Source organism: Ahaetulla prasina, chromosome 7 (genome assembly GCF_028640845.1).
Source record: "Ahaetulla prasina isolate Xishuangbanna chromosome 7, ASM2864084v1, whole genome shotgun sequence".
In the NCBI taxonomy this organism is placed as follows: domain Eukaryota; kingdom Metazoa; phylum Chordata; class Lepidosauria; order Squamata; family Colubridae; genus Ahaetulla; species Ahaetulla prasina.
The window spans coordinates 78,586,682-78,613,302 of NC_080545.1; the positions used below are offsets into that span (position 1 = coordinate 78,586,682).

The 26,621-nt window shown below is 39.8% G+C and overlaps 1 protein-coding gene across 1 annotated transcript; it reads left to right on the plus strand.

Moving 5' to 3' along the window:
• Positions 1 to 25,332, plus strand: WEE2 (WEE2 oocyte meiosis inhibiting kinase). Its single transcript, XM_058189853.1, has 12 exons — positions 1 to 206; positions 4,230 to 4,588; positions 7,391 to 7,590; positions 12,639 to 12,690; positions 15,463 to 15,635; positions 17,422 to 17,543; positions 19,351 to 19,497; positions 20,244 to 20,345; positions 21,376 to 21,461; positions 22,269 to 22,439; positions 22,528 to 22,670; positions 24,614 to 25,332. The coding sequence occupies exons 2-12, from the start codon at positions 4,232 to 4,234 to the stop codon at positions 24,810 to 24,812; spliced, it is 1,752 nt and encodes a 583-aa protein (XP_058045836.1). The 5' UTR covers positions 1 to 206; positions 4,230 to 4,231; the 3' UTR covers positions 24,813 to 25,332.
• The last annotated feature ends 1,289 nt before the right edge of the window (positions 25,333 to 26,621 follow it).

Sequence of the window (26,621 nt, forward strand, 5' to 3'; positions counted from 1 at the left end):
GCTGGAAAGGAAGCCAGGTCCTACCTACTCAAGCTTCGGCCCAGAAGTCAAATCTCACTTCGGCTAAAAACAACCACCAGCCACAGAAATGGAAAGCTTTGCTCGCGTTGAACGTCAAGTCCGCTCGGTAGCATTTGAAATTCACAACCGTCCCCCGTAACAGTTCCCATTATCCGCGAAGGCCACCGTTTTAAAAACGTGGAGGGGTGGGTATTCATGAAAGCAGGGAAATATTATTTCTGAGTATTGTGGTGTTTTTAGCTTGTCAAGTGCAATTTCCTCGGAGTGGAGACCCAGATCTGGATTGCAGAATTTCCGACGACCACTAGATGGGGCCTATGGGATCTGCATGCAGAGTTTTGCAACCTACACCAAGGAGATTTATTATTATTATTATTTTTAATCAAATCCATCGCTGACATAATCAGGGAACGATTTTCTGGGCGCTTGGGCTCGGTGTCTTTAAACGTGATTAAATCGTAGGGTTTACATAATAACCTTTAAACTAACCACATCTCCTGGGTTTTCATAACATCAGCCACAAAAAGTATTTGCCAGGATTAAAATTAAGCAAGCTTGACAAGTCACCTGAACATAGCAATAGCCTTTACACCACTTCACTGCTCTCTCATAAGCGGTTCATAGAGTCAACATATTGCTCCCCAACAAGCTGGGTCCTCATTTTACCGACCTCAGAAAGATGGAAGGCTGAGTCAACCTTGAGCCTGGTGAGATTCGAACTGCCAAATTGCATAGTGAGAGTCTTAATTGTACTAAACGAACCAAAATGCCATCAGCTGGCTGATTCACACCTTAGGCTACATTTAAGAATGATTTGTTGAATGATCTCTTCACCAGGCTTGGGTTCACACAGAATTTTAAATTATAAATCATGCTTTACAAACCATTATACCCTAAAACCACATTATGATTATAACATAGTAAGCAGGGCTTTAAGGATTACAGGTCTCCTCATGCAACTACTTATTATGTAATATATTTGACAGTTCTGTGTCATATACCACCTCCTTCAAAATGATTCTGGTGATGGATATGAATAATACCAACCATGAATATCCCTGTACATTAAATCAGTTCACACACAGTATCCTTGTAAGGTGGAAAAACAACCACATACAGGAAAAATAATTGCATGTTAATAACATACTAAGGTCTTTTGAGTAATCTTCTGATTAAATAGGAAGGCTGCAAATCCCAGACTATATTTTTTTTAAATTTGAATTTATATCCCGCCCTTCTCCGAAGACTCAGGGCGGCTTACATTGTGTAAGGCAATATTAGATAACACACTGTTTATTGATATCTGCTTGGACATAATTCCAATGGGATTTACTTCCTAGGTGTCCAGTGCGGTCAGACATTAAATCCTACATGCGCTAAATAGATTTATTTGCATCTTGCCTTTATTAATTTTACAAATGACTCAAGGCGGTGAACACATCCAACACACATTTGTCTCCTATTTTGCCTATCATATTTAGAATTATAAGCCTGTGTGTCTGAAAACAAGCCATATTTAGCAAAGTAGCAATCTCGTCAGCCACAAGCTCTGTTGACTTTTATCCAAAAAGTTTTCCTTTTGGATAAATGTGCAAGATTTGGCTCACACAAGTGAGAATCCACACTTCTGATGGAGCTTTTTATTAAACACAAAATGAAACATTTTTTTTTGGCTGGTGATATGAAATTAGAGAAAAATGGTTTGCAATATTGGAGGTTTACCTGTTTAGTTGGAATATTAACTAAGTCCTTTTTTTGCATGTTAATAGCATATTAATATTTTCATCACTGGGCTATCAATTTCCAAACTGAAGCAATAAGGCATATATTTGTTTATTATTTCTATCCTATCTCTATTATTTTTACAAATAATTTAAGGCAGTGAACATATCCAACACACCTTCCTTCTTCTATTTCCCCCACCGTGAGGTGAGTTGGGCTAAGAGTGAGTGACTGGCCCAAGGATCACCCAGTCAACTTTCATGGCTAAAGCAGAAGTAGAACTCCTGGTCTCCCAGTTTCTAGCCTCTTGCTTACCCACTAGACCAAACTGGCTCTCTTTTCGTTTCGTTTTCTATCATCCTTCCAGTGTTTTTAATAAATAGTGAACACTGGTCACTGTATTTCAAACTTGGTGACTTGAAGTTGTGTGGACTTCAGCTCCCAGAATTCTCTAGCCAGCATGCTGGCTGAGAAATCCTGGGAGTTGAAGTCCACATATCTTTGCAAAACTCTGATCTCTAGCATACATTGGTCCTTTTAATGGCAATGGTTTTCATGTTTCAGACTGGAATCTTTCCCAAATTTTCCCTGAAAATTCCAGAGTCTCAATCACTTGTTAGATAGAAGGATCTAGCAGATTTGGGTTCACCTCAAAAACTTAAGCAGACATGAATCTAATTAGAATTGGAGATCAGAAAATTGTTGATAGTAAAAGATATTTTGGAAGCAGGCGGTGGCAAATTATTTCCAAACTGTAAGATTCCCTTCCCCAGAGCTACAGTTCAGTGATCTGTGTTTTGTTTAAAGGTATCCTTATCTTTGCTTAAGGTCCATCAACTCATCTTGCAATATATTTTAATTCTGAATGACTCACAGAGCAATGCAAGTTTTTACAGAATTAGCTTAGAGAACAAGAGAGGATTATGCAGGAAGTGATGTTTGTAAACTCCTCCAGTAGCATAATCCATAAGGCCCAATGAGTGGTTTTAACAGGAAGTTCAAGGATAAATTTGAACAGATGCTACTGTGCTTCAGTACCAGTTGAGTTGCTGCAAAGTCTGTTGGGGTACTGAATACGTTTTTCTATCATAAAAGGGTTGGGAGTAAGGCAATATTTGCTAGCTGGTTCAATGTTTTTTTTATCTGCAGAAACCTTTTCTTCTTTGACTGGAAAACTACATCGAAGAGACATTATGTCCAACCTTTCTTTAATTTACTTATATATCAGCTGGCTGACTTAAGTCTTGTGTGACAAGAGTTTGCCTCAAATGAGTGCATACCTTATTCCATTCATGCTTACCTGAAAATATGCTTTAGAGTATGGTATTGAATGGGGTTATTCCCTTTTCAGCATATACAGCATGTTAGAATATTGTGCCATAATTTCACTGAAAAATAGCAGTCTATCTTTTTTAAAGGGCTATTTGCCTTTCTAGATAGTGTTCATTTTAATCTGAATATTAAATAAGAGCCTTTTCAAAACGTTACTTCCCTCTGAACAGCTAGCAGTAGTTATCTGATTAGGAACAAATCAAGACACTTTACAATAAAGGTTAATCAAGTCCTTGAGAGAAGAGACTAAAAGCTTTTTAAAAAATTGGGCTTGATTTGAAGAAACAAACTCATCATCTAGGATGCAAGCTTGGCATATCTAATTTCAGGATTGTGATGGTTACTATGCAGAGTTCATATCTTTTTGTGAAATACTTTCTGAGTGAATTCACATATGTTAAATCTTAAGGTGGTTTGTCCATGGCTTAGGACCGGGATACCTATGGGACTGTCTAATGCCATCTTCTATCTCCCAATGACCGGTGCGTTCTCACAGAGAGGGACTCCTTAGGGTGCCGTCAGCCAAGCAATGTCGACTGGCGGCCCCCAGGGGGAGGGCCTTCTCTGTGGGGGCTCCTACTCTGTGGAACGAACTTCCCCCTGGACTTCGACAACTATCTGACCTCAGGACCTTTCGCCGCGAACTTAAAAATTATTTATTCCGCCTTGCTGGACTGGCTTGAATTTTTAAAATTTTAACTTGATTTTATGGGTTTTAAATTGTTGTAAATTTTATAGGGTGATATTGTATTTTAAATTTGGCGGATTGAATAAGTTTTTTAAGGGTTGTTCTTAGTATTGTATGTGTTGTTTTTTGTATTTTATTCTGGCTGTGCACCGCCCTGAGTCCTTTGGGAGAAGGGCGGTATACAAATTAAAATATTATTATTGTTGTTGTTGTTGTTGTTGTTGAATCTAACTTTGAATTCTGGAGCCATTTTGTTTCAATCCAGTTGCCTGAAGGTTTAATCAAATCATAGTTAAGCAAAGCATAATTTGATGTCTCCATCCAGACTGATTTTGGTTGGGCTTATATCTGTTCCACTGATCTATTAGCACCATGTGTGAGCTACGATAAGCCTCTCTAAGCCACAGTCAGCACTCTAATTAAATTATGTCTTAGCATGATATGTCTTCCTGCCTTTTTTCAGCAGCAATGGACGATTGGAGCAGCAGTAACAAACTCATACAGAGGCTGGATTTTTCCAGATGTGGAGAAGACGATGAGTTGGAAGAGGATAATAGCTTAAGAGCGGAAGCTGTGAAGCATGTCACTCCACAGAAAAATTGTGAGTTTCAGAACTGGAGAACGCATTCACCTTTCCCAGTGACTCCTCAGAGACAATTGGATGATTGCTCTCCGGCACGCCCAGGTGCTTGGGTGAATCCTATCAGGGGATGTAGGGAACCTTTGCGAAAGAAAACTGTCCCTTTAGAAGATTATCCTGGAACTCCTTTGCATTATGTTACTTGGCAGAAGCTGCAGCTCTGTGATACTCCGAATACGCCAAAGGTACGGTGATGATGACGATAATAATTCACAACCTGTTCTTCTGAGAATGTCCAAGCCAACTACTGTAAGAGCATATTCTTGATCTTCAGTCTTTCATCATGGTTGAAACTTAATATTGCTAATTGCTTCTGGATTTATGGTCCCTAAAACATATCTGCTGTTTCAAGTGAAATTGGTCATGTCAGTTCAGACTTTATGAGTTCCTTAGAGGAGAGGCTACATAGTCCTCCATTAGTTTTCGGTTTTGAATTGTTGGAGGGAATCCAAAACACTGTGCCCAGACATAATAATAAGCTTCAAAAAGATGAATCTAAGCTTGTCTACTTGAAGAGCATCAAAAGGCACATTTTGAGATTTTAATAAAATGATGTACTAGAGCATGAACAATATTTTGTTAAACTCTGCTCATAACATATACATTTGATGTATGCGCAGTAATGAGCAGCATTCAAATTATGCTAAACAAACACGATTTATCTGGAGTGGTGCAGTGGCCTAGAGGTGGAGCTCTCGCCTCATAATCAGGAGGCTGTGAGTTCTATCCTAGGTATAGGCATACATTTCTCTCTCTGGGCACAATGAGAATATATCTGCTGAACAAAACTCGTCATTGGCGACAGGAAGGGCATCTGGCCATTAAACACTTTGCTAGCTCCATTCAATTGCCCAGACTCCACCAGAAGGGATTATGGGGTTGTTAAAAGTTGATGATGATAAAACATAATTTATCTCTTGCTTATTCTTTGGGAATTGTAAAATGTTGCAGAACACTTGGATTACAAACCTCCAACAACTGGGATGGGTAGGATTTCTACTCTTACAATCTCCTAGCCAACATAGGGCTAGTCACTACCACTTGTTTGGATTATTCGCACAGGATTATTGTGAGGATAAAATGAATGATAGAGAAGAGAAGGTTCCTCTGCTCCACAGTGAAAAGGGGAGATAAAAATGTACATCTGCTTCAGAGGTGATGCTGGGCTAGGTACCAATGCATTTTGGGAGCTCCATCATCATGAAAGCAATGCCTATATTTCTGTGGATGACTAGCTAGAGATCAAGAGAATATGTTCACCTTTATTCCCCGAATCTTTAATTAACAAGATGACTCAATGCATCACTGCAGATAGAGCTATACCTCAAAGCACCTCCTGATTTTTTGTCATACAAGCTTAGATGTAGACTTCCAGCAAGGTATAGAGTATGATCCTGGTGCAATATTTAATTCTGGTTTGCTTTCTTAAGATTGAAATGGAACTACTTAAACATTCCACTTCATCTTTCTGCTAATTTGGATGGATTTCTAAAGACTGCATGAACATTCTAGAGCATTGATTGTGGCTTTGCTGTCAAAAATAACTGATAAAATAACAAAGACAAGCAATGCGACATTCTTCTTTCCTTGATCTCTAAAACTGTATAACTGACAAAGACACTGCTTAACACGAAACTGCGGTTCATGGTTGACCTCTGATTTTCAGGCTGCAAGTAAAGAAGAGCCTTCCAGAATGGCTCAAATCTTAATTCAAAGATTGGATGAGTTTCAGCCAGCGATGAAATGCACTTACCTTCACTACCGGTTCGGGAATGTGAGCACGCGCACCTCTTCTGCGCATGCGCAGAGGGTCAAAAATGGGACGTAATGATGTCCCGCCAAGTGGGCGGAGCCTCCCACCACCAGCGCTACCCATTTGTGTGAGCCAGATAGATCCGGCTGGATTTCACTACTGGTTTCAGCCATGCATTGCTGGGAAAAATTCCAGCTTGAGATCCCAATATAACCTATACTGACTGGTGGACGAATAGCCGTAACCCTTTATGAGCAGTTCCCTTAAAAATAATTCTATAACTGTCTTCTTGGATAGAGGAGTGCTAAAAATTGCAACTAAACCAGTGTCTTGTCTCTTGCTTGTTCCAACCTAACCGCACTTGCCCAACATGACAAGGGAAATAATCATAGAGATGTGGGGAGACAACAGAGATGCCATTGCAATGGCCCCTGGAAGCCCCAAAGCTTGTAGAGACATGAAAGGAGAGTGCTGGTCTTTGATCTGTGCAATCCTTCTGTATGGAAATGTCCTTGATGGCAGCCAAGGTGATAACTTAAGCAGAATCAAGTGAAGGTCCTTGCTGGAATGAACCATTTAGGGGTGAATGTAGGAAGGCTTTACTGAGCTCTTTGGAAGATGGCTACTACAGTATTAAGTATAAGTATGTAATAACTATATTAATTGGATATAACGAAAGGAAACAATAGGACAAGAACGGTAGGCACGCTTGTGCTCTTATGCACGCCCCTTACAGACCTCTTAGAAATGGGGTGGGGAAAAAACCATTCTTCATTCTTTCTCTCCAAAGTGGAGTGGGAAATCTTTGCTTTCTGCAAGGTGGTACCAGAGTGGATAGATGTTGAGTTTTTTCCCCAACTTGAGAGTCACAAGACCATGAGTGCCTTAGATCAAATTTAAACTGGTTTAATAAAAAGGTTCTTGTGTGTGTGGAGCATACAGCAATTCTGAAATATCGTAGAGGACTGCATAATGTATTTTGATATTGGGGAATATTAGGTTTTCCTCCCTATAAGTTGAACAATTGTAAAATCCTGATGCAATAGAACAGGGGTCTTCAACCTCAACAACTTTAAGACTTGTGGACTTCAACTCCCAGAGTTCCTCAGCCAGCCAAGCTAGCTGAGGAACTCTGGGAGTTGAAGTCCACAAGTCTTAAAGTTGTCAAGTTTGGAGACCCCTGCAATAGTGATTTTCCCATTGGCAATTTTTTTTGTTTTTTGTTTTACTCTAGAGTCTCTTAGGTAAGACAGCTTTCCCTTCACCTGTGGGAAAATTTCCCTCCAAAGGGATGAGGAACTTGCGATTCACTTCCTGTCCTGACTCAGAGGAGGCTCCTTCAGCTTCTTTGGTTAACATTAATCCGTTTACACCTGAATCGTATCGACAGATGGTCTTCCACCCCAGCGGCAAGAGGAAAGCCAGAGGGGAGTCGTGAGTGTTTTCTTCCTAAGATATTTCTCAAAGGATGCAAAAATAAGATGATCAGGTAGTCATCTCTGCAGAATCATAAGGTTAGACTTCAGACTGTTTGGTGTAACTCACTGATCCAAAGAGAAATTCAAATTGAAGCATCCATGACACATAGTTGTCTAATTTCTGCTTAGATATATTCAACACGATTGAACCATCCCAGCTACGTTGGTAATTTGATCCACTGTTGAATTGTTCTTACTGTTTGGTAATTTTTCCTAATGTTCATCCAGAATCTGCCTTCCTATAACCAGAGGCGGGCTGCTGCAAGTTTGCATCAGTTCAGGCGAACCAGTAGTTCCGACCACCGGCTGGGCCCACCCACCTGCCCCGTTGCTATCCCATCCTATATATCTCATTCTCTGGCTCGCTCGCCCTGCCCACGCAGCCCAGCTGATTTCGGCACCTCACCTGCTCTACTCACCGCGGCTGCCCAAGAAGGTCTGCTGGAAGCCACGCGCATGAAATCACTGTGTGTTTGAAGCCGCGCAGAAGATGCATATGCGCTCACATTTTCAGTTTTGCACTAGGCGAACCAGTTGTTATAGGTAGAAGTGAAGCCCACCTCTACCTCTAACACAGAAAATTATTCCATTTCCTCTATGAATAAGACAGAGAGCAGGCCCTGGTTCCTATATCCAGGTGCTTGAAGAAATATTGTTTTAGTATTAAAGAAGTTTTAGTGATCCACTGGCTTTCAAAATCTCTGCTCCAAGAAATATTGAATATTTTCAGCAGCCTGTTGGACTCATCAGAAAGATGAATAGAAATCATGGACATGGTTTTTTTGAACAATTTGCTTGCTGTTTCTGCTCCTGCCCCCAAAACATACTTTTTTTTCGGTAGCGGAAAGTTGCAAGAGACAGAATATTTCCAAAATATTCCTGTAGTTTATGAAGAGACCCAGTTGGGCTAACCAATGTAACATGAAGTGTATATGTCTTTCAGAGAAGGCTAGACAGCCATCCAATATTTTCACTTTGAATTTATTTCTCATTTATGCAGTAGGATGGTTGGTCTAGAAGTCCCCCATTTAATTTGATTCTACAAGGTCTCAAAGCAGAAATCAGCAAGGCAAAATTCTCTCAAGACAGAAGGTTCTCAATACCATCACCTTAATTGAAATAGTTGCTTTTGCTATATGTCAAAAAGAATTGTGTGAATCAGCAAAAGCTTCACATTAAGAATGTCTGTATACATTTCTTAAAAACCTTTGGCCTAACCTTCAAAGCTAAATTGCCAAATCACTTGAGGATTAGGATGAGATTTGGAGGGGTGGGGGAGGACATATTTATTTTTTACTATTAAATAAAACTAAATTACATACATTCATATTAATTTTGCAGTTAGCCACAGGAATATGGAAAGAGGAAAGAAAACAGTGGTATCATTTTGTTACATTTATCCTGGGGTAAAATCTAAAAATTTTCCCTAGCGGTTCTGTAGGTGTGGCTTAATTGGTGGGTGTGGCTTGGTGGTCAGATGACTGGGTGGGCGTGGCAATAGCAATAAATAATAAAAATAATAAACAAAGTATAAAAAACAATAAGAGGTACCAAAAACCAACTTTCACACTTTACACACACACAACACAACACAACTGACTCACACACAATGTAAAAGCAGCAGCACTTCACACTTCACACAGTCACAAAAAGCTCAAAAACCAACTTTCACACTTTACACACACACAACACAACTCTCACACACACACAGACACACAGACACACAAAATGCCACATACAGCTTTCTGAGATTTTGTGTGTTTGTGTAGTTAGATTGAAACACTACAGAAACACACCAAATCTCAGAAAGCTGCACAAATATTTTATGTGTTCATCAGTAATCAGGTAAGTGCCTTAGAATCTCTACTTACTTGTAGAAAACATGTTTTCTACAAGGAAGAGTACAAGTAAGGTTCTGCTGATGAGGAACTCAGGTGAAATCCCCAAAGGAGACTTTAATATTTTTTTTAAAGTTTAAAGGCTCTGCCGATCTCAGCTGAGGGGCGGGATCCTTAAAGGCTTTTTTTTACTTTTAAAGGCATGTTTCGGCTGAAGCAAAACCGGCTTTTAAAAGTAAAAAAAAACCCTCTGCTGATGGTGCGGCTCAGCAGAGGCGGGGGGGCGGGGCCAGGGATTTTTGCTACCGAACCAGCAGCCACCATCGCTACCTAATCACGCGAGCCGGTCCGAACCGGGAGCATTTCACCCCTGCATTTATCTATTTATATCTTGCCTTTATTATTGGCAGTGGTGGCACAGGGGTTAGAATGCAGTATTGCAGGATAACTCCGCTCACTGCCAGAGTTCAATCCTAACTGGCTCAAGGTTAACTTAGGCTTCCAACCTTCTAAGGTCAGTCAAATGACAACCCAGATTGTTAGGGACAATATGCTGACTCTGTAAATCGCTTAGAAAGTGCTGTAAATCACTGTGGAGTGGTATATAAGTCTAAATGCTATTGGTATTATGAATAACGCAAGGTGGCAAACACACACAATACTCCTTCCTCCTATTTTCCCCACAACAACTCTTTGAGGTGGGTGGGGCTGGAATGGAGGGACTGGCCCAAAGCCAGCTTTTTTGCCTAAGGTAGGACTAGAAGTTAGAACTCATCATATCCTGATTTCTAGGCCAGTACCATAGCAACTTATCCATTAATCATATTGTATAAACAATCATGATTTTCCTCAAAGAAAAGGACTTTTCTATTTTACGTATTTTATTTCATTTTATGAACATATGTGGCCTCTATCTCACATAGTAATCCTCAGTGGTTCATAATAACCAATAGAAGCAAGAGAATAACAGGACAATCCTTCCCACTAGGAAACCCAACTATTAACTACCTGACTGAACCAGGGGTGGGTTCTACTTATCTTTACTACCAGTTCGCAATGGGAGCATGCATGTGTGCTCGCTTTGCTCACGTGTGCGCTCCTGCGCATGCGTAGATCGTCCATTATGACGTCCAGGCGGGTGGGCACAGTTTTCTGCCACTTTTACTACTGGCTCGCAAGAACCGGACAGAACCGGGAATAACCCACCACTGCACTGAACCCTATCCTAGCCCAATTCTTGTAGGAATAAACAGATCTTCACAGTCTTCTGGAAGGCTAAAATGTAGGCATGGTTTGAATGGGAGTCTATTCCAAAGGCTGGGGCTACAGAGAAGACCCCCTCCACGGTCCCATCAGGTGACAATATTTAAGGGAGGAGATCTGGCACTGTGTATGTAGGACTTTAAATAATCAGCATCTTGAATTGCACCTGGAAAACAAGTGGGAACCAGTACAGCTCATGCAAAGTCTAATTTGAGCAAACTATTGGACGCTCAGATCTGCATGCACTGCTACATTGTGGAGTAGTTGCTTCTGGGTGATCTTCAAGGCCAGCCCCATGTAGAACGTATTGCATCAGTCCAATTAGGAATCGATAAGTCACATGTGATCACCAAGTTCATCCAGGTTGGATGCAATTGGTGCACAAGAAGAATGTATGCCTCCCTGACCATGGCTGACACTTGCTCTTTCAGAAAGAGTTATGACTCTTGAAGGATCCCCAGATTGCTACCTCCCAGAGTGTGACATAAGGGTGAAAGGGGCAAATACTCACAACAACTCCTTTAACTTCTTGTTAAAGTTCAATGACAGTCAATTTCTCCTTATCCACATCCTTACAACTCCAGGCACCAAGCAAGCTCTTGAATAGCATCAATTGCTTGGCATAGAGTAGAAATGTATAGCTTAGTGTCATTTTATTTATTTATTTATTTATTTATTTGATTTCTATACCGCCCTTCTCCCAAAGGACTCAGGGCGGTGTACAGGCAAGAATAAAACAGATATAATAAGCTAAAAAAAACCATTTAAAATTAATTTCTAAGAATTTAAAAATTTGTTAAAATCAATTTAAGCCAGCCCCGCGCGAATAAAAAGATGTGTCTTCAGTTCGCGACGGAATGTCCGAAGGTCAGGTATTTGGCGTAAACCAGGGGGAAGTTCATTCCAGAGGGTGGGAGCCCCCACAGAGAAGGACCTTCCCCTGGGGGCCGCCAGCCGACATTGCTTGGCGGACGGCACCCTGAGAAGTCCCTCTCTGAGAGCGTACGGGTCGGTGGGAGGCATGTGGTAACAGCAGGCGGTCCCGTAAGTACCCAGGCCCTAAGCCATGGAGCGCTTTAAAGGTAGATACCACACTGCATGCAGGGAATGACCTCGCTCAGCAACTTCATATAGATATTAAATGGATCCTTTTTTGCAGAATGGTAATTCCCAGGTTGTCTGAAAATTGGGTGTAAAATTGATTTAAGCCTATATTGTAGACCCATGCTTAGTTTTTTGGCCTAGTATAGATAGAGAAGTTTGAGGCCTCACGGAATACCACAACAGCAGTGACACTCATTATTAAGTGTTTGTTATAGTGTTGTCCCCAGTTCACTGCAGGGCTTACCACACATCTGCAGTGCGCACACTGGACAAAAAAGATGTCTGACCTGATCTTGCTAACCTGCCATAGTCGGAGATAGGCTTCCTTCCAAGGCAGCTTAGAATAGCATACTGTCATTCCCTTCATTTCATTTCATTTCATTTCATTATTTTATTTAGGCTCATAACTTCAATATGAGAGGGAAATGTTCATTTATTTAAAAAAAAATTAATATTTCTCAAGTTTAAGGGTTGCATCTGCTGGGGTTCTAGAATGAATGATTTTCAGTTCTTTGAATGTTGAGCTGCAGAAGTGTCTATGTAACTCCTTCATAGAGCCTGAGCATATCCCCAAAATAATAGTGCTACTGGAGCTTGCAAAAATAATAAATAAATCTAATGATAATTATATGGCAGCAACGTTACTGAAAACTCTGTGCTACCATGTACCAGCGATCTGGATTCACAGCAACCCAGATACGATACCCATAGAAACTACTAATATTTAAATACTTAGAAGGTTCACACCTATATCACTGGAATATGAAACTAATACATGTGATTAAACTTATCATTTTAGAGAAGATTCCAACCAAACCAATGGACCAATGGAGCTGGGAATGCCTGCCAAGGTGAGTAATAAGAGATAAACAAATACCACCCTATTTTGCTTAATTTGCTTGAAAGAAAAATATCTGCACTACCCTTGAACAGTAGAGAAACCATGATCAGGAAGACATTTTCAAAGAAAAATCTACACTTTAATTCATATTAATATGTGCTTTAGTGTGTGTAGGGAGAAAGAAACGATGCAATGTGTCTGTCTTTGTAATGGCTGTAGATAATCCTATGGCTGCCCTTTGCATCTCCCCATGGTCCTGGGAAAAGATATGGCTGCTTTAATACATCACTGTATTGCATCTTGTTAGAATCAGATCCAAAGCATTGCATATCCATACCAGTGGTGGGTCTCAAAATGTTTTATTGGGTGTGGGTGTGGTTTGGTGGGCGTGGTATGACTTGGTGGGCATGGCAGAAGAAGGATACTGTAAAATCTCCATTCCCTCCCCACTCCAGGGGAAAGTTACTGCAAAATCCCTATTTCCTCCCAATCATCTGGGACTCAAGAGGCAAAGAATAGATGGGGGTGAGGCCAGTCAGAAGTGGTATTCGGTTCTCCGAACTGGTCAGAACCTGCTGAAACCCACCTCTGATCCATACATTCTGATATGCAACACTTATAGGCTTTGGTCTGAGAGATTGCCCAACTATTGAAATGAGACAATTATTTCAAGTGGCTGATGGTCATTGTATAGGACAGGGGTGCCAAACTCATGTCGTCACGGTGTCATCATGTGACGTATCAGGACTTTTCTCCCCTTTGCTAAACCGGGCGTGGCCAGCGTGTGATGCATCCAGCCCATGGGCTGTGAGTTTGACAGCCCTGGTATAGGAGCTATCTGCAGTTGTGCTAAATTGAAGGACAGAAATGTTCCAGGTACTGGCAATTCAATTTCTGCGTTATCTTACTGCCTTGAGGGTGATGAGGATACTGTTCTAATATCCATATCACATTTTGGTGATGATGATACTGTTCTAATATCCATATCACATTTTAGTGCTGATAGTACAGTTATTTTCTGTGAATGTTTTGGGTTACTTCCATTTAAGAGGAACAGAATTCCCAACCAAAATATACATATAGTTTTACTATAACTGAAAATAATACTCTGAAGGCTAAGAAAATCCCAATTACAAAAAATGTTCCTTATCTGATTATGCTACACTTTTATTAAATCAATTAAATCTGTTTCATATTTTAATTAGTCTTCAAAAGCAAAGCTTTCTCATTTTTTAAAACATATTTGGCAGCTTCTAAAATGAGATAAACATTGTCTACCTCCAATCTGTAGCTGTGGGAAAATATGGCATGTTAAGGAGAAGAGATTTTGGAAGTTGGGAAGAAAACTAATTTATTGAACCCTGAATTCTTTTCTTACTATTGTTACAAACTACTATTAATTACCGCAGGAGAAATTAGGCAATTAAAAGTCTCTAATTGAAAACCTAATGAAGACAAAGCTCCTTAAAGAGTATTGTGGTGTTGGGAAGAGAAGAACAGTTTTACCGAGCAGTAAATACCTTCTGCTGTTGTATTCTCCTTCTCAAATATCCTATTATCCTCCCTTCCCCTTGAGTCACAGTACAATTACTAGGGTTTGCAAGGTGGATTTTTATTTTCTACTACTAGAAATGTGGAAGGGATAAAGCAACATTGCCCTCTTTTGGTGGAAAACGAGGCTGATTCTAAAATATACCTTTGGCCTTGAGAAATAAAAGGAAAGGGTGAGCTCCTACTTAAGGTGAACATACATCTTATTTGTTTAAGAGCACTATTTTCAATAAACCACCTAAAACATTGTCAGAAACATGCAGGGATTGACAATCTCTGGATTCCTTCAAGCAAAATGGTTAAGGAAATCAAGACTGGAGAAAAGGGGTAGAAAAGTGATTGCTTTGATGCTGAAATAATCCTAGTCAGAGTGTAAAGATAGGATAGAAGACAGGTAAAGGTAAAGGTAAAGGTTCTCCTCGCACATATGTGCTAGTCGTTCCCGACTCTAGGGGGCGGTGCTCATCTCCGTTTCAAAGCCAAAGAGCCAGCGCTGTCCAAAGACGTCTCTGTGGTCATGTGGCCAACCTGAATAAACACCAAAGGCGCACAGAACACTGTTACCTTCCCACCAAAGGTGGTCCCTATTTTTCTACTTGCATTTTTTACGTGCTTTCGAACTGCTAGGTTGGTAGAAGCTGGGACAAGTAACGGGAGCTCACCCCGTTACGCGGCACTAGGGATTCAAACTGCTGAACTGCTGACCTTTCGATCGACAAGCTCAGCATCTTAGCCACTGAATCATCGCGTGACTCAGTTACAGGAATTCTATTGTGACTATGTTTATATAGAGAGATACTGTAGGGGTCTAGTTAGTGAAGTATAACTCTGAGCATCCTTCTCCTTAGCCATGTTTCTTAGGGACGCTTAATATTTTAATTCACAAACAGTTATACTGCCATAAAATGCTTTCCACTGCTGGAAGTATTGCTGTTGTTTCCAGGCCAGAAGCTCTGGTAATATGGTTTGAAAATTATGATTTGTTACTTTATAATATATTGTATAAACTCAAGTAACTTGTGGCCGTCCAAAAGACTACACTTAAAAAAGGTTGAGGATGGAACATAGTCCTCTATATCTAGAAACTATTAAATTTGGAAAGGCTTGGGTAAATAATGGCAGTGACTATAGAGGAGCATGAAGTAAGATTTTGTATTACAGGATATCAACAAGCTCTCCTCTACCTTTGGTGAGCAGGGCAGCCTTATTTATTTTTCTCATCCATCCTTAGAGATTCCTCTTGCGTGAGAGCAACATGGTTTCCCGCTACAAGAAGGAATTCCTAGAGCTGGAGAAGATTGGTGTGGGGGAATTTGGTTCTGTTTATAAGTGCATCAAAAGACTGGATGGTTGTGTCTATGCCATCAAACGCTCAAAGAAACCCCTCGCTGGGTCCTCAGATGAGTAAGTGTACAGTGTAAAATTATAAGTATTAATACCACTTTATAATGCCTTGGTAAGGCCACACTTGGAATATTGCATTCAGTTTTGGTCGCCACGATGTAAAAAAGATGTTGAGACTCTAGAAAGAGTGCAGAGAAGAACAACAAAGATGATTAGGGGACTGGAGGCTAAAACATATGAAGAACGGTTGCAGGAACTGGGTATGTCTAGTTTAATAAAAAGAAGGACTAGGGGAGACATGATAGCAGTGTTCCAATATCTCAGGGGCTGCCACAAAGAAGAGGGAGTCAAACTATTCTCCAAAGCACCTGAGGGTAGAACAAGAAGCAATGGGTGGAAACTAATCAAGAGAAGCAACTTCGAACTAAGGAGAAATTTCCTTCAGTTAGAACAATTGATAAGTGGAGCAACTTGCCTGCAGAAGTTGTGAATGCTCCAACACTGGAAATTTTTTAAAAAATGTTGGATAACCATTTGTCTGAAGTGGTGTAGGGTTTCCTGCCTTGGCAGGGGGTTGGACTAGAAGACCTCCAAGGTCCCTTCCAAGTCTGTTGTTGTTGTTATTAATTATTATTATAAATATCCTTGTACATGCCACCCTTCCTCCTCCAGTGATAGATTAAAATCATGTCTTCCAAGCAACATTTAGTTCTAAATTTCTGAAACCAAACAGTATATCTTCTGTTATGTTTTCCTGAGAGCATACAGATCAGTAGCATTTAGCTAGGCTTTGAAAATGTCTTTCTTGCACTGGGCTTTAATCTTGGATCCATCCATGTTGTCCCAAAGGTGCTTTTTCAGGAGGCAACTGGACCTCTTAAAGGATGCAAATGACCAGCTGTCTGCAAGGAATATAAATCCTTCCATTCCCCACTATCCTGTCAAAGCTGAACCAATGGCGTGAATGTCTATGAGGATTCTCAGTCATCCTGGTCGTGGTTGTCCCAAAGGTGCTTTTTTTTCCCAAGAGGCAACTGGTCTTTCTGGTTTTTCTTTGAAGAGGTTTTGCTTCTCCTGCGAGAACCAGAACTCTTGAGCTCTGACTGGATGGTGGGGAATTGAAGGATTTATACTGCTTGCAGACCGCTGGACATTTTCAAAAGGCAACCGGACTTTCTTTGTTTCTCCTTGAAGATGTTTCGCTTTTCATCCAAGAAGCTTCTTCAGTTCACAACTGAAGTGAAGTGAACTGAAGAAGCTTCTTGAATGAGAAGCGAAACGTCTTCCAAAGAAAAAACAAGAAAGTCCAGTTGCCTCCTGAAAAAGCACCTTTGGGACAACCATGACCTGGATGACTGAGAATCTCTACAGACATCCATTCATGTTGTTTTCTTGGTAACCTATTGATGTAGTTTTGCCCCTGCCTTCTGGAATATTTTAAAAAACTTCTTGGCTTTTTTCTAAAGTTCTGGGAACTCCTGGACACTCCCATTCAAGTATAAATTGAACTGTTTAGCTTTTTCCAAGGTAAGCTGTATGTTGCTATTTGCTATGACAGGGCCTTGAAAAAAGATAACATTAAAGCAATTTAGGACATATTTTTTTTAAAAAAGCCATCAAATTTTTCATTTTGTCCTTCAAAATAGCTTTTTTTTGATCCAGCAATACAAAAGTATATGGCCACACATCTTGACCCTCAGCGCATGCGCAGAAGGCTCTGCGCATGCGTGGAGGAGGCGCGCGCGCTCACATTTGCAAATGGGTAGCAAAGGTAAGTAAATTTCACCCCTGCTCATAACAGTATCCTATTGGAATTGTGTCTCTCTCTTTCTGTGTCTGCTTGCAGGCAGATGGCTTTGCGGGAAGTCTACGCACATGCAGTACTTGGTCATCATCCCCATGTTGTCCGTTACTACTCTGCTTGGGCAGAAGATGATCACATGATCATACAGAATGAGCACTGCAATGGTAAGGAGATGGGTTCCTCTGAAGTTGTTTGCTTCACAGTGCCAAATTCAGGAAACGTTATGAATTCCCTCATTCAGTTCAGCCTTATGGATAATATGATATATGCCTTGCACCAGACTTCCATACTGGTTGTAAATTATGAGTCTTACAGTTTACTACTTGGTAATAGCGTGAAAGATTTCAGGTTAAGAGAGGCTGTAACAATTATATATTTTTTAATATCTATGAACTTTAAAATTCTAGCATTAATGAACTCAGATATCAAGAATTGTAACAAGAGAAGGTATGAGGAAAATAGATGTGCTTCTGAATTCCTAGTACTTTTAAAGTGCTTCAGCTGAGACTCAGTTCAGCATCATTCCTTCACTCAAGCTGTAGTGTGTATCAAGGTACTGTGGCTTTCTTGGCTTGGCCATTAGTTGGATCTTCCTGCAGCATATATGCAGATGACTTTGGTTTAAAAAATCTGACTAGTGTACTGCTTTTCTAAGCCTGTAAATTATGAATATCGGTTCTCTGTATTTAGAACAAATTGCTTTACTTTGGTAATTACCTCAAGTCATTTTCTAATAGCTTAGTTATAAATTCAAACCTGTTTGTGCAGTATCCCAGCAAATCTTTATTAGAAACCTGATAAGAATAACAAATATGATTACTTTTCATGAGGTTTTCACATCAACTTTCTTCATTATTCACCTTTTCTAACGTAGTGTGTTTTGTACTTTTTGGACTTCCAAATTCAAGTCAGTTCTTGTCCTATATAAGCACCAGATATAAAGAAACATCAAATTCTAGAGACGCTGGTTAAAACTTCATATCTCATGGGTACTTTCACATAGAACTTTGGGGCCAAATGCAAGCTAATTTCCTTCTTGCTGAGTGTTCAAAATCGCAAACTGCGAAACTCCCATTTTGTAAATTTAACTGGCTGATTTCTTCAGAACTTCAGGTCAGGCAATTTTCCTATTTGTGAGAGCATTATTTCTCTCCCTCCCTCTAAAGTGCCATGGTGTCCTTGCACCAGACTATTGGTTTCTTTCTCTATTTCATCTTGTCAATTGAATGCGGCAATACTAGACAAGAAGATAAATTCTTGGGGAGAATAGATGACATCTACACTTCTTTTTTTTATTAGTTGGAAAGTCATCTCTGGCTATTATCCCAACAGCAAGCATAACTGCAGGATTTGAAACAAGCAGCTCTGAGGGTGTGGAGAATGGTAATAATATCTGTGTGAAATATCTGCCCAAGATAGAATGAGTGACCAGTGGTAGAATTCAAATTTTTTTACTACTGGTTCTGTGGGCATGGCTTGATGGGCCTGGTGTTGCTTGGTGGGTGTGGCTTGGCATGGCAGGGGAAGGATACTGCAACATCTCCATTCCCACCCCACTCCAGGGGAAGGATACTGCAAAATCTCCATTCCCACCCCACTCCAGGGGAAGGATATTGCAAAATCTCCATTCTCACCCCACTCTGGGGCCAGCCAGAGGTGGTATTTGCCGGTTCTCCAAACTAATCAAAATTTCCGCTACTGGTTCTCCAGAACCTGTCAGAACCTGCTGGATTTCACCCCTATGAATGATTCAGAGGTCTATGTGCCATCCGGTAGCATACTAGAATAATTTTTCTATGTATGAATATTTTATTGTTTTTATGTTATTTAGTGTTTAATTGTAATATTTTTTTTAATTGTAAGCTGCCCAGATTGAAATCGGCGGCTATAGAAACTGATGAATGAATGAATGAATGAATGAATGAATGAATGAATGAATGAATGAATGAATGAATGCTTGGTTTTCCACAGGTGGGAGCCTTCAGGATGTGCTTTTGGAAAATTTAAAGACAGCAGATCATTTCAAAGAATCTGAGCTGAAGGAAATTTTATTGCAAGTCTCCATGGGGCTGAAATACATTCACTCTTCTGGCCTGGTTCATATGGATATCAAACCGAGTAAGTGTGCCTGGTCAGTAATGCTTTATTCGTTCGAGTTATTAGATCATTTGAATTATTAGCAGTTTGGTCCATCTTGTTTCAGCACCTCATGGTGATATATAATTTTTCCTTTCTTCCTTCCTTCCTTCCTTCCTTCCTTCCAACAACTCTATGGTATAGATTTTGCTTACAGTGACTAGGCTAAATTCAAACTTCATGATAAAATGAGCATGGGTTCATGAACGCTTAAGGTTTTGGGATTTCCTCTCATATTTATTTGGAATTGTAAGCATTCTGGAATAGAGCTCTGAAAAGTGATTACAGATTTTCAATTAAAGTTCACCCATAAATTATTGACTGATTCAAGTTGCAAGAGACCTTGTCTCTTTCTGGCATGTGCAGTTATATTATGCAATAATGCAGTTCTTTGGTTTTAATGTTCTGTATGAACCATCCAGTGGTAATTTATTTTTTAAAAAAACACTATTAAACAAATCTTGTTTTAGTACCTTGCTGTATGCAAAGACTAATAGACTATTTGCACAATATGGTAATACATATCCTATTTTTTTGCTCACATCCTGACTTTCTGCTTATCTTGCTATCTGGGACAAGACTGTTTTTCAGGAGAAACAGAGTTCATACTTCTGTATTTTGCTTTTATGATGTGCAGATGGTTATAATTTGTAAGTCACATTGACTGTAGCTGATATAAGTTATCTGAATGTGTACTGCAAGCTAACACAATTTCTCCTTGATTGCAGGCAATATTTTTATATGCCACAATCTACCTGGGTCTGTGGGTCAAGAGGAGAGTGATGTGGAGGATGATGAAGTTGCTACTTCAAATGTGATATATAAAATTGGTGTGTATCTTGGGGGATTTTTTGGACCACTTGTTGTCAAATGATTTCCAACATAGACTTCGCATAAGTTTTATCAATTGCTGAGTCAGAGCAGTCTGCATTACATATTTTTAAACTGCCATATTTGTAAGTGAGTGGGTTTCAGCTAGGCTCAGGAATGTCAAACTGGTGGCCCGTGTGCCGGATGCATCACACACAGGCCATGCCCACCCCAGCTCCGCAAAGGGAAAAAGTCGCGAAAGGTCATGTCACAGCAACATGACACTGCGAGTTTGTCACCCGTGAGCTAGGCTATTGCTGGTTAAGTGTGATCAGTGACACCACTGCTTCTTTAAGGCCCAGCTTAATTACAAGAGAAGGAAAACAGAACTGCAAACAATTAAAGCTGCCTGGCTGAATCCTGCCAGTATTTAATACTGGAATCAGAAGGGCTGGGAGATGTAAAGACTGGTGATCTGGAAATATTTGAAACTTGTTAGCTAATGTCATGGTCCACAATAAGAATATTGCCAAAGTGATAATTGTTCTATTTTTGGAATGTATTCTATAATCCGTTGTTAAGAAGCAATTCAGATATAATGTACATTCAGTTGTAAGTAGCCTGCGATAAGAAGAGGTTATATAAGAAGGGTAATGTTTTATAGAAAAGGATCCAGATGGATGAGCTAGCCAATATTTGTTTAAGAAAAAAGCCTCTTTGGCTGGAATGCAAACTCAGTCCTGACTCTGCAGTGCTGTTCCTGCACTTTCAAATGTGATATGCCTAGTGATTCACTCACTTTCTTAGGAAAAGAACCTGGATGAAATCAAGTATTTGATTTGAAGTCAAATACATTTAGAAGACAGCAGATTGAGATAAGGTAGACATGAGGTATATTCATGCTTCTGTAATACCTATTTAATTGCAGTTATGCCACAGAATTTTCCAATATAGATTCCAGCTGAGTGGACAAGTCCAAAAATAAAGAAACCTTTGAAAATCAGCCATGCATGTAATGATTTCTGTTGCTGGCAATGCTTTTTTTGGCAGGGGATCTTGGACATGTGACGTCCATAACCAATCCACAAGTAGAGGAAGGAGATTGCCGCTTCTTGGCCAATGAAGTCTTGCAAGAGGTAACGCTCAGAGGGCCTTAGAGTTGCACCGGAATCTTCAAAGCAGAAGAAACTTCTCCTGACACTTCCAATATTATTCCTTTTATTATAGTCAGGTTCATACATTAATTTTAATTTAATAAAAATCCCAGGACAAGAATTGAGGCATTACATTCTTAAGAGGGCCAAATGTATTGCCTTATATGCAGTTATTAGAAACTTATCTGGATACAGTTAGATAAAAAAAATTAAAATTAATAGAATGGAATGAAAATACATTGAAACTTGGTCAGGAATCAATTGCTGTTCAGATATGGTAAAAAAAAAGTAAAGGTTTTCCCTGCCAGTTATGTTCAACTCTAGAGAATGGGGCTCATTTTTCATTCACAGATACAGCCAGCACTGTCTGAAGATGCTTCTGTGGTCATGTGGCCAGTGTAACTATACGCCAAAGGAACATAAAACACCATTACATTCTTCTATCCCTAATCATCTGTAGTTCTGTTGAGGGTTAATGCTAGCTGTAGCTTCACACTTCTAGATAATGAGTTGCCCATTACAGAATTATAGCTAATATGGGCACATTCTGGTGTTTGACCTTTATATTTCATGTCAATGAAAACCTAGTAACCAGATTTACATTTAAAGAAAATGTTTCTTATACATCTTCTGGGCAACATCAAATACTGCAATTCCTACAAATATGTATAGAATATTGTTGGAATGCCACTTATGTAAACCTATGCATTAGTGTTTTTAAAATATTGTTTTTCTTAACTGAATGTGACCTGACATGGGTGCGTGGGTTTTCTCTTATTTCCTCCATAGCAATATTGCTATCTGCCCAAGGCAGACATCTTTGCTCTTGCCTTAACTATTGCTCTGGCGGCAGGTGCTGGTCCATTGCCTGCCAATAACACCCCGTGGCACTACATCCGTAGAGGCAACCTTCCACGTATCCCTCAGCAACTGTCAAGTGACTTCTTAGAACTGCTCAAGGTGAGTTCTTTTGGGGAAGCCAAGGAGCATGCTGGGCTTGGAAGTTTGGTGATGAAAGACCTTTCTCCTTTGTTTTGTGGAACATCAGCTTATGATTCATCCTGATCCAGCTGTGAGGCCATCAGCTGCTGCACTAACCAAGCACCTTCTCCTCCGACCATCTCTTGGCAAGGCTGCCCAGCTTCAGGAACAGCTCAATGTGGAAAAATTCAAAACTGCTATGCTGGAAAGGTGAAGTCCTGTGGTTTCTAATAGCAAAAAAAAGATGTGTAAATTGTGTATAGTTTGGCTTGGACACTAACTCAGAAGAGAATTTATTCTAGCTGCTACTTACGCTTGTATTTGAATTTTATACCCTGATTCCTTTATAACTCTTAACCACTATAGAATATAAACATGTTGGTTTTGTAGTCTTTAACAAAACATTACACAGGCAGAGATTTTTTTGAAAGGTTTGTTTTGAAAGGATAGAAGTTGTTTATTGTTGACTTTTCTATTAATCCTTGCTGTCAACCTCCTTTTAAGTGCTATATTTCATACTATATGTACATGAAACAGGTGTCCCCAAGAGCCTCCTTAAAAATGACAATCTTTATAATTTTCAGACAGGAAAAAATATTGCAAATACAGAGTAATATTAATTTAAATTAAATTGTGCTGGCCCAGCTCACTTTTTCAAATAAAGACCCGTGCTTATTTTTTGACCAGAGTACCACTACCATGTTTCCGTGAAAATAAGACCCAACCGAAAAATAAGCCATAGCATGATTTTTCAGGATGCTCATAATGTAACTATATAAGCCCTTCCCTAAAAATAAGCTCCAGTTAAGATTGTCAGCCAGGTGGATGCATTTAGTGCAGTGGTGGGTTTCAAAATTTTTTACTACTGGTTCTGTGGGCATGGCTTGGTGGGTGTGGCATGACTTGGTGGGCGTGGCTTGAGCGTGGCAGGGGAAGGATACTATAAAATCTCCATTCCCACCCCAGGGGAAGGTTACTGCAAAATCCCCATTTCCTCCTGATCAGCTGGTACTTGGGAGGCAGAGAATAGATGGGGACGGGGCCAGTCAGAATTTTTACTATCGGTTCTCCAAACTACTCAAAATTTCCACTACCAGTTCTCCACAACTGGTCAGAACCTGCTGAAACCCATCTCTGATTTAGTGCCATATTTCCACAAAAATAAGACCTAACCAGAAAATAAGCCTAATGCGTCTTGGAGCAAAAATTAATATAAGACCCGGTCTTATTTTAGGGAAAACATAGGTAGCAAGCAAATCAGACAAGAACAGGACAACAATATATTGAATGTAAATGCTAAATTTTGAATTGAGTTAATAATGTAACACTTTTTCTATAAAACGATTTCTTAGAGGCAGTTTTAAGAGGAGGTCTTATGGTTCCCTCAAGGTCTTCTGTGGCATCATGACTCTATGCCCGTTATACAGGATGGATTGGTATTTATTTCACGAGCCAAAGACCATACGCTGTTCTCCATTGCAAAGCACTCTCCATCACAAGGAAGCATATCGGGTGAAATGCTCCCAGTTCGGACCGGATTGCCTGATCCAGTAGCTATGGCAGCGGCTGGTTCGGAGAACCGGTAGCAAAAATCCCTCCCCCACCCCGCCCCAGCTGAGCCACGCAATCATCAGGGGTGGTTTTTTTACTTTTAAAAGCATTTTTTCTTCGGCCGAAAAAATGCTTTTAAAAGTAAAAAGAAAAAGCCTCTGATGATCGTGTGGCTCAGCTGGGATCGTCAAAACCCTTTAAAAGCTTTTTTTCCTCTGGTGATCCCAGCTGAGTTGCCTGATCATCACAGGCTTTTAAAAGCATTTTTTTACAACCTCTTCAGTCGAGGTGGTTTTGTAGAAAAAATGCTTCTAAAGAAAAAAAAAGTTGGCCACGCCCACCCAGTCACATTACCCCCCACTAAGCCACGCCCACAGAACTGGTAGTAATAAATTTTACATTTCACCCCTGAAGCATATGGAATTTGAATTCAGCAGCTCTGGTCTGGTTCAAGAGATCTCCTTATTCCAAGATGAGGAAGCACCTGATGAATTAAGAAAATTGAGCATACTGCATCCTTAGTTTTGGGAAAGATTCCATCCATTTCTTTATGGTCCACTGGATTGTTTATTAATTAATCCTATTGTCTTATTTTTGTGTAGAGAGCTGAGAGCAGCCCGGGTTGCCCAGGCCTTTCCAAAGGATCCATCTTTAGAACGGACCAGAGCACAAGAATCTGGAATTGGTTTAAGGCATCAGAACACCAAGAAGCGTCTGGTTGGAGGAAAAAATACTCGGTCTTTTAGTTTTACTGCTACTGGCTATCGGGGACCAGGCTATGCTAGTCACTCAAATAACTGAAATGTATCTCATCGTGAAAAGTGCCCATTTAGTTTACTTAATATATATACCTAAATCATATGTTTACCTAATATATCATGACTCCAAGGAATCATGGTGCTGGTTTGGATCTTTCACTCTATGAGAACACTTTATTATATTATATTACAACATAAACCACTTTAATCCTCTATGAACTCAGCAGCTATAAATCATGAACCCAATCAGACATATACTTCAGAAGGGGCTCCTGACAAAACTTTACGTGGACCAAATCTTCAAAATGAACTTCCTTAACTTTGATACTTTGATGCATGGTACTAATATGTAGTTCCATGATCCTGGGGGTTATATTCCAATGCATGAGGAGGGTGTCAAGCCCTTATTTAAATTGATTGGCATATTTTCTCCCTTGGATTTTCTGAATATGCATAGCTTTTTTGTTCAACTTTTATATCCATTCAATTTTAAAGACCCCTGTATCCCACTGTTTATATTTTTTTAAAAAGTCAGAAATTACCAGTATTTAAAGGGCTGACTTCGTAGGCAACAGTGGGTAACTGATATTCTTGTAGTTCATGAAAAGATTGTAAGAAGCCGGGTCCTATCTTGGGATTTTGTTCCCAACAAAAAACACAACTTGAGCAAAATATATTGTATTATACAGGCTGAGCAGATAAAATTTAATAAAGTACAAAAGTTGAGGAAAATATGTTTTCAAATCAGATTATATCTCCTTCCAATGCAATAGCAGTTTAAGTATTTGTTCAGAAAGCGTGTGGCTGCTTTATTTTTGATGAGTGACAGAGATACATAAAATAGTTTTGGTGGCTAGGTGTGACCATCTGAAGCACATAGACAGTAGATCTTTTTTTAAGAGTCCTACAATTATATTTTGTAAAAAAAATAAAGCAAATCTAATAAAGCAAATCTTATATTCCAGTCAAAATGTTAACTACGGATAGTATTGCATGTCCAAAGCTCACTCTTCTATTTATAAGTTTAGTTGCAAACTTACTATACGAGCTCCCTAGACATTCTTGAATATGGTTTTATGTCTACCTGCTGGACAGCCAACAGTCTATTGAGATCTTTTAGCTGCACTTGTGAATAAAACTTTTGAAGTTGTTTATTTAAAGGGTTGCGTATTTTGGAGACTGCTTTACAAGAGAGGGATGGCAACTTATCCACGCATTGCTTGGCCTGTTATGTAGACACATAACCTTTCAGAGTTGCTGCCTGATGGGAATGGGCAATCCAATTCTGCTTGGAGGAAATGTCATTGGGTGAATGGTTAGGATTGCATTAAAATATTCCTTTGGAGAGGTCAAAGTAGGTATTAGTAAGTCTAGGTGTGATAAAGGATTGTCACTGGTAAATTAAAGTCCAGCAATAGTAAAGTTTTACTTTTTTTTACTTTTTTCAAACCAGTAAAAATGGAATAAATACAAACAGTATTTGATAAGAGTGATTTTGTTTGAAGGTACACCTGCTTCTTGTTTAGCAACTAAGTTCTATCCCATTTGACTAGGTCAGGGGTTCAACTCCCAGAGTTGAAGTCCACAAGTCTTAAAAGAGCCAAGTTTGCACACCCCTGGACTAGGTTAAGTGAAATGGTTGCTACTGTTAAATGAAGACAGTGTGTGTGTGTGTGAGAGAGAGAGAGAGAGAGAATGAATGAATGAGAGACGAGAGGAAGGAGAGAGAGGATGAGGAGGGGAGGGAGGGAGAGATCTCTTTTAACACCACCATCACCTCCGCTCTCAAAAGGTGCCGCTGAATAAGGGAGTTAAACTCTTCAAAGGTTAAAAAAAAGCGAGTCACAGCTCG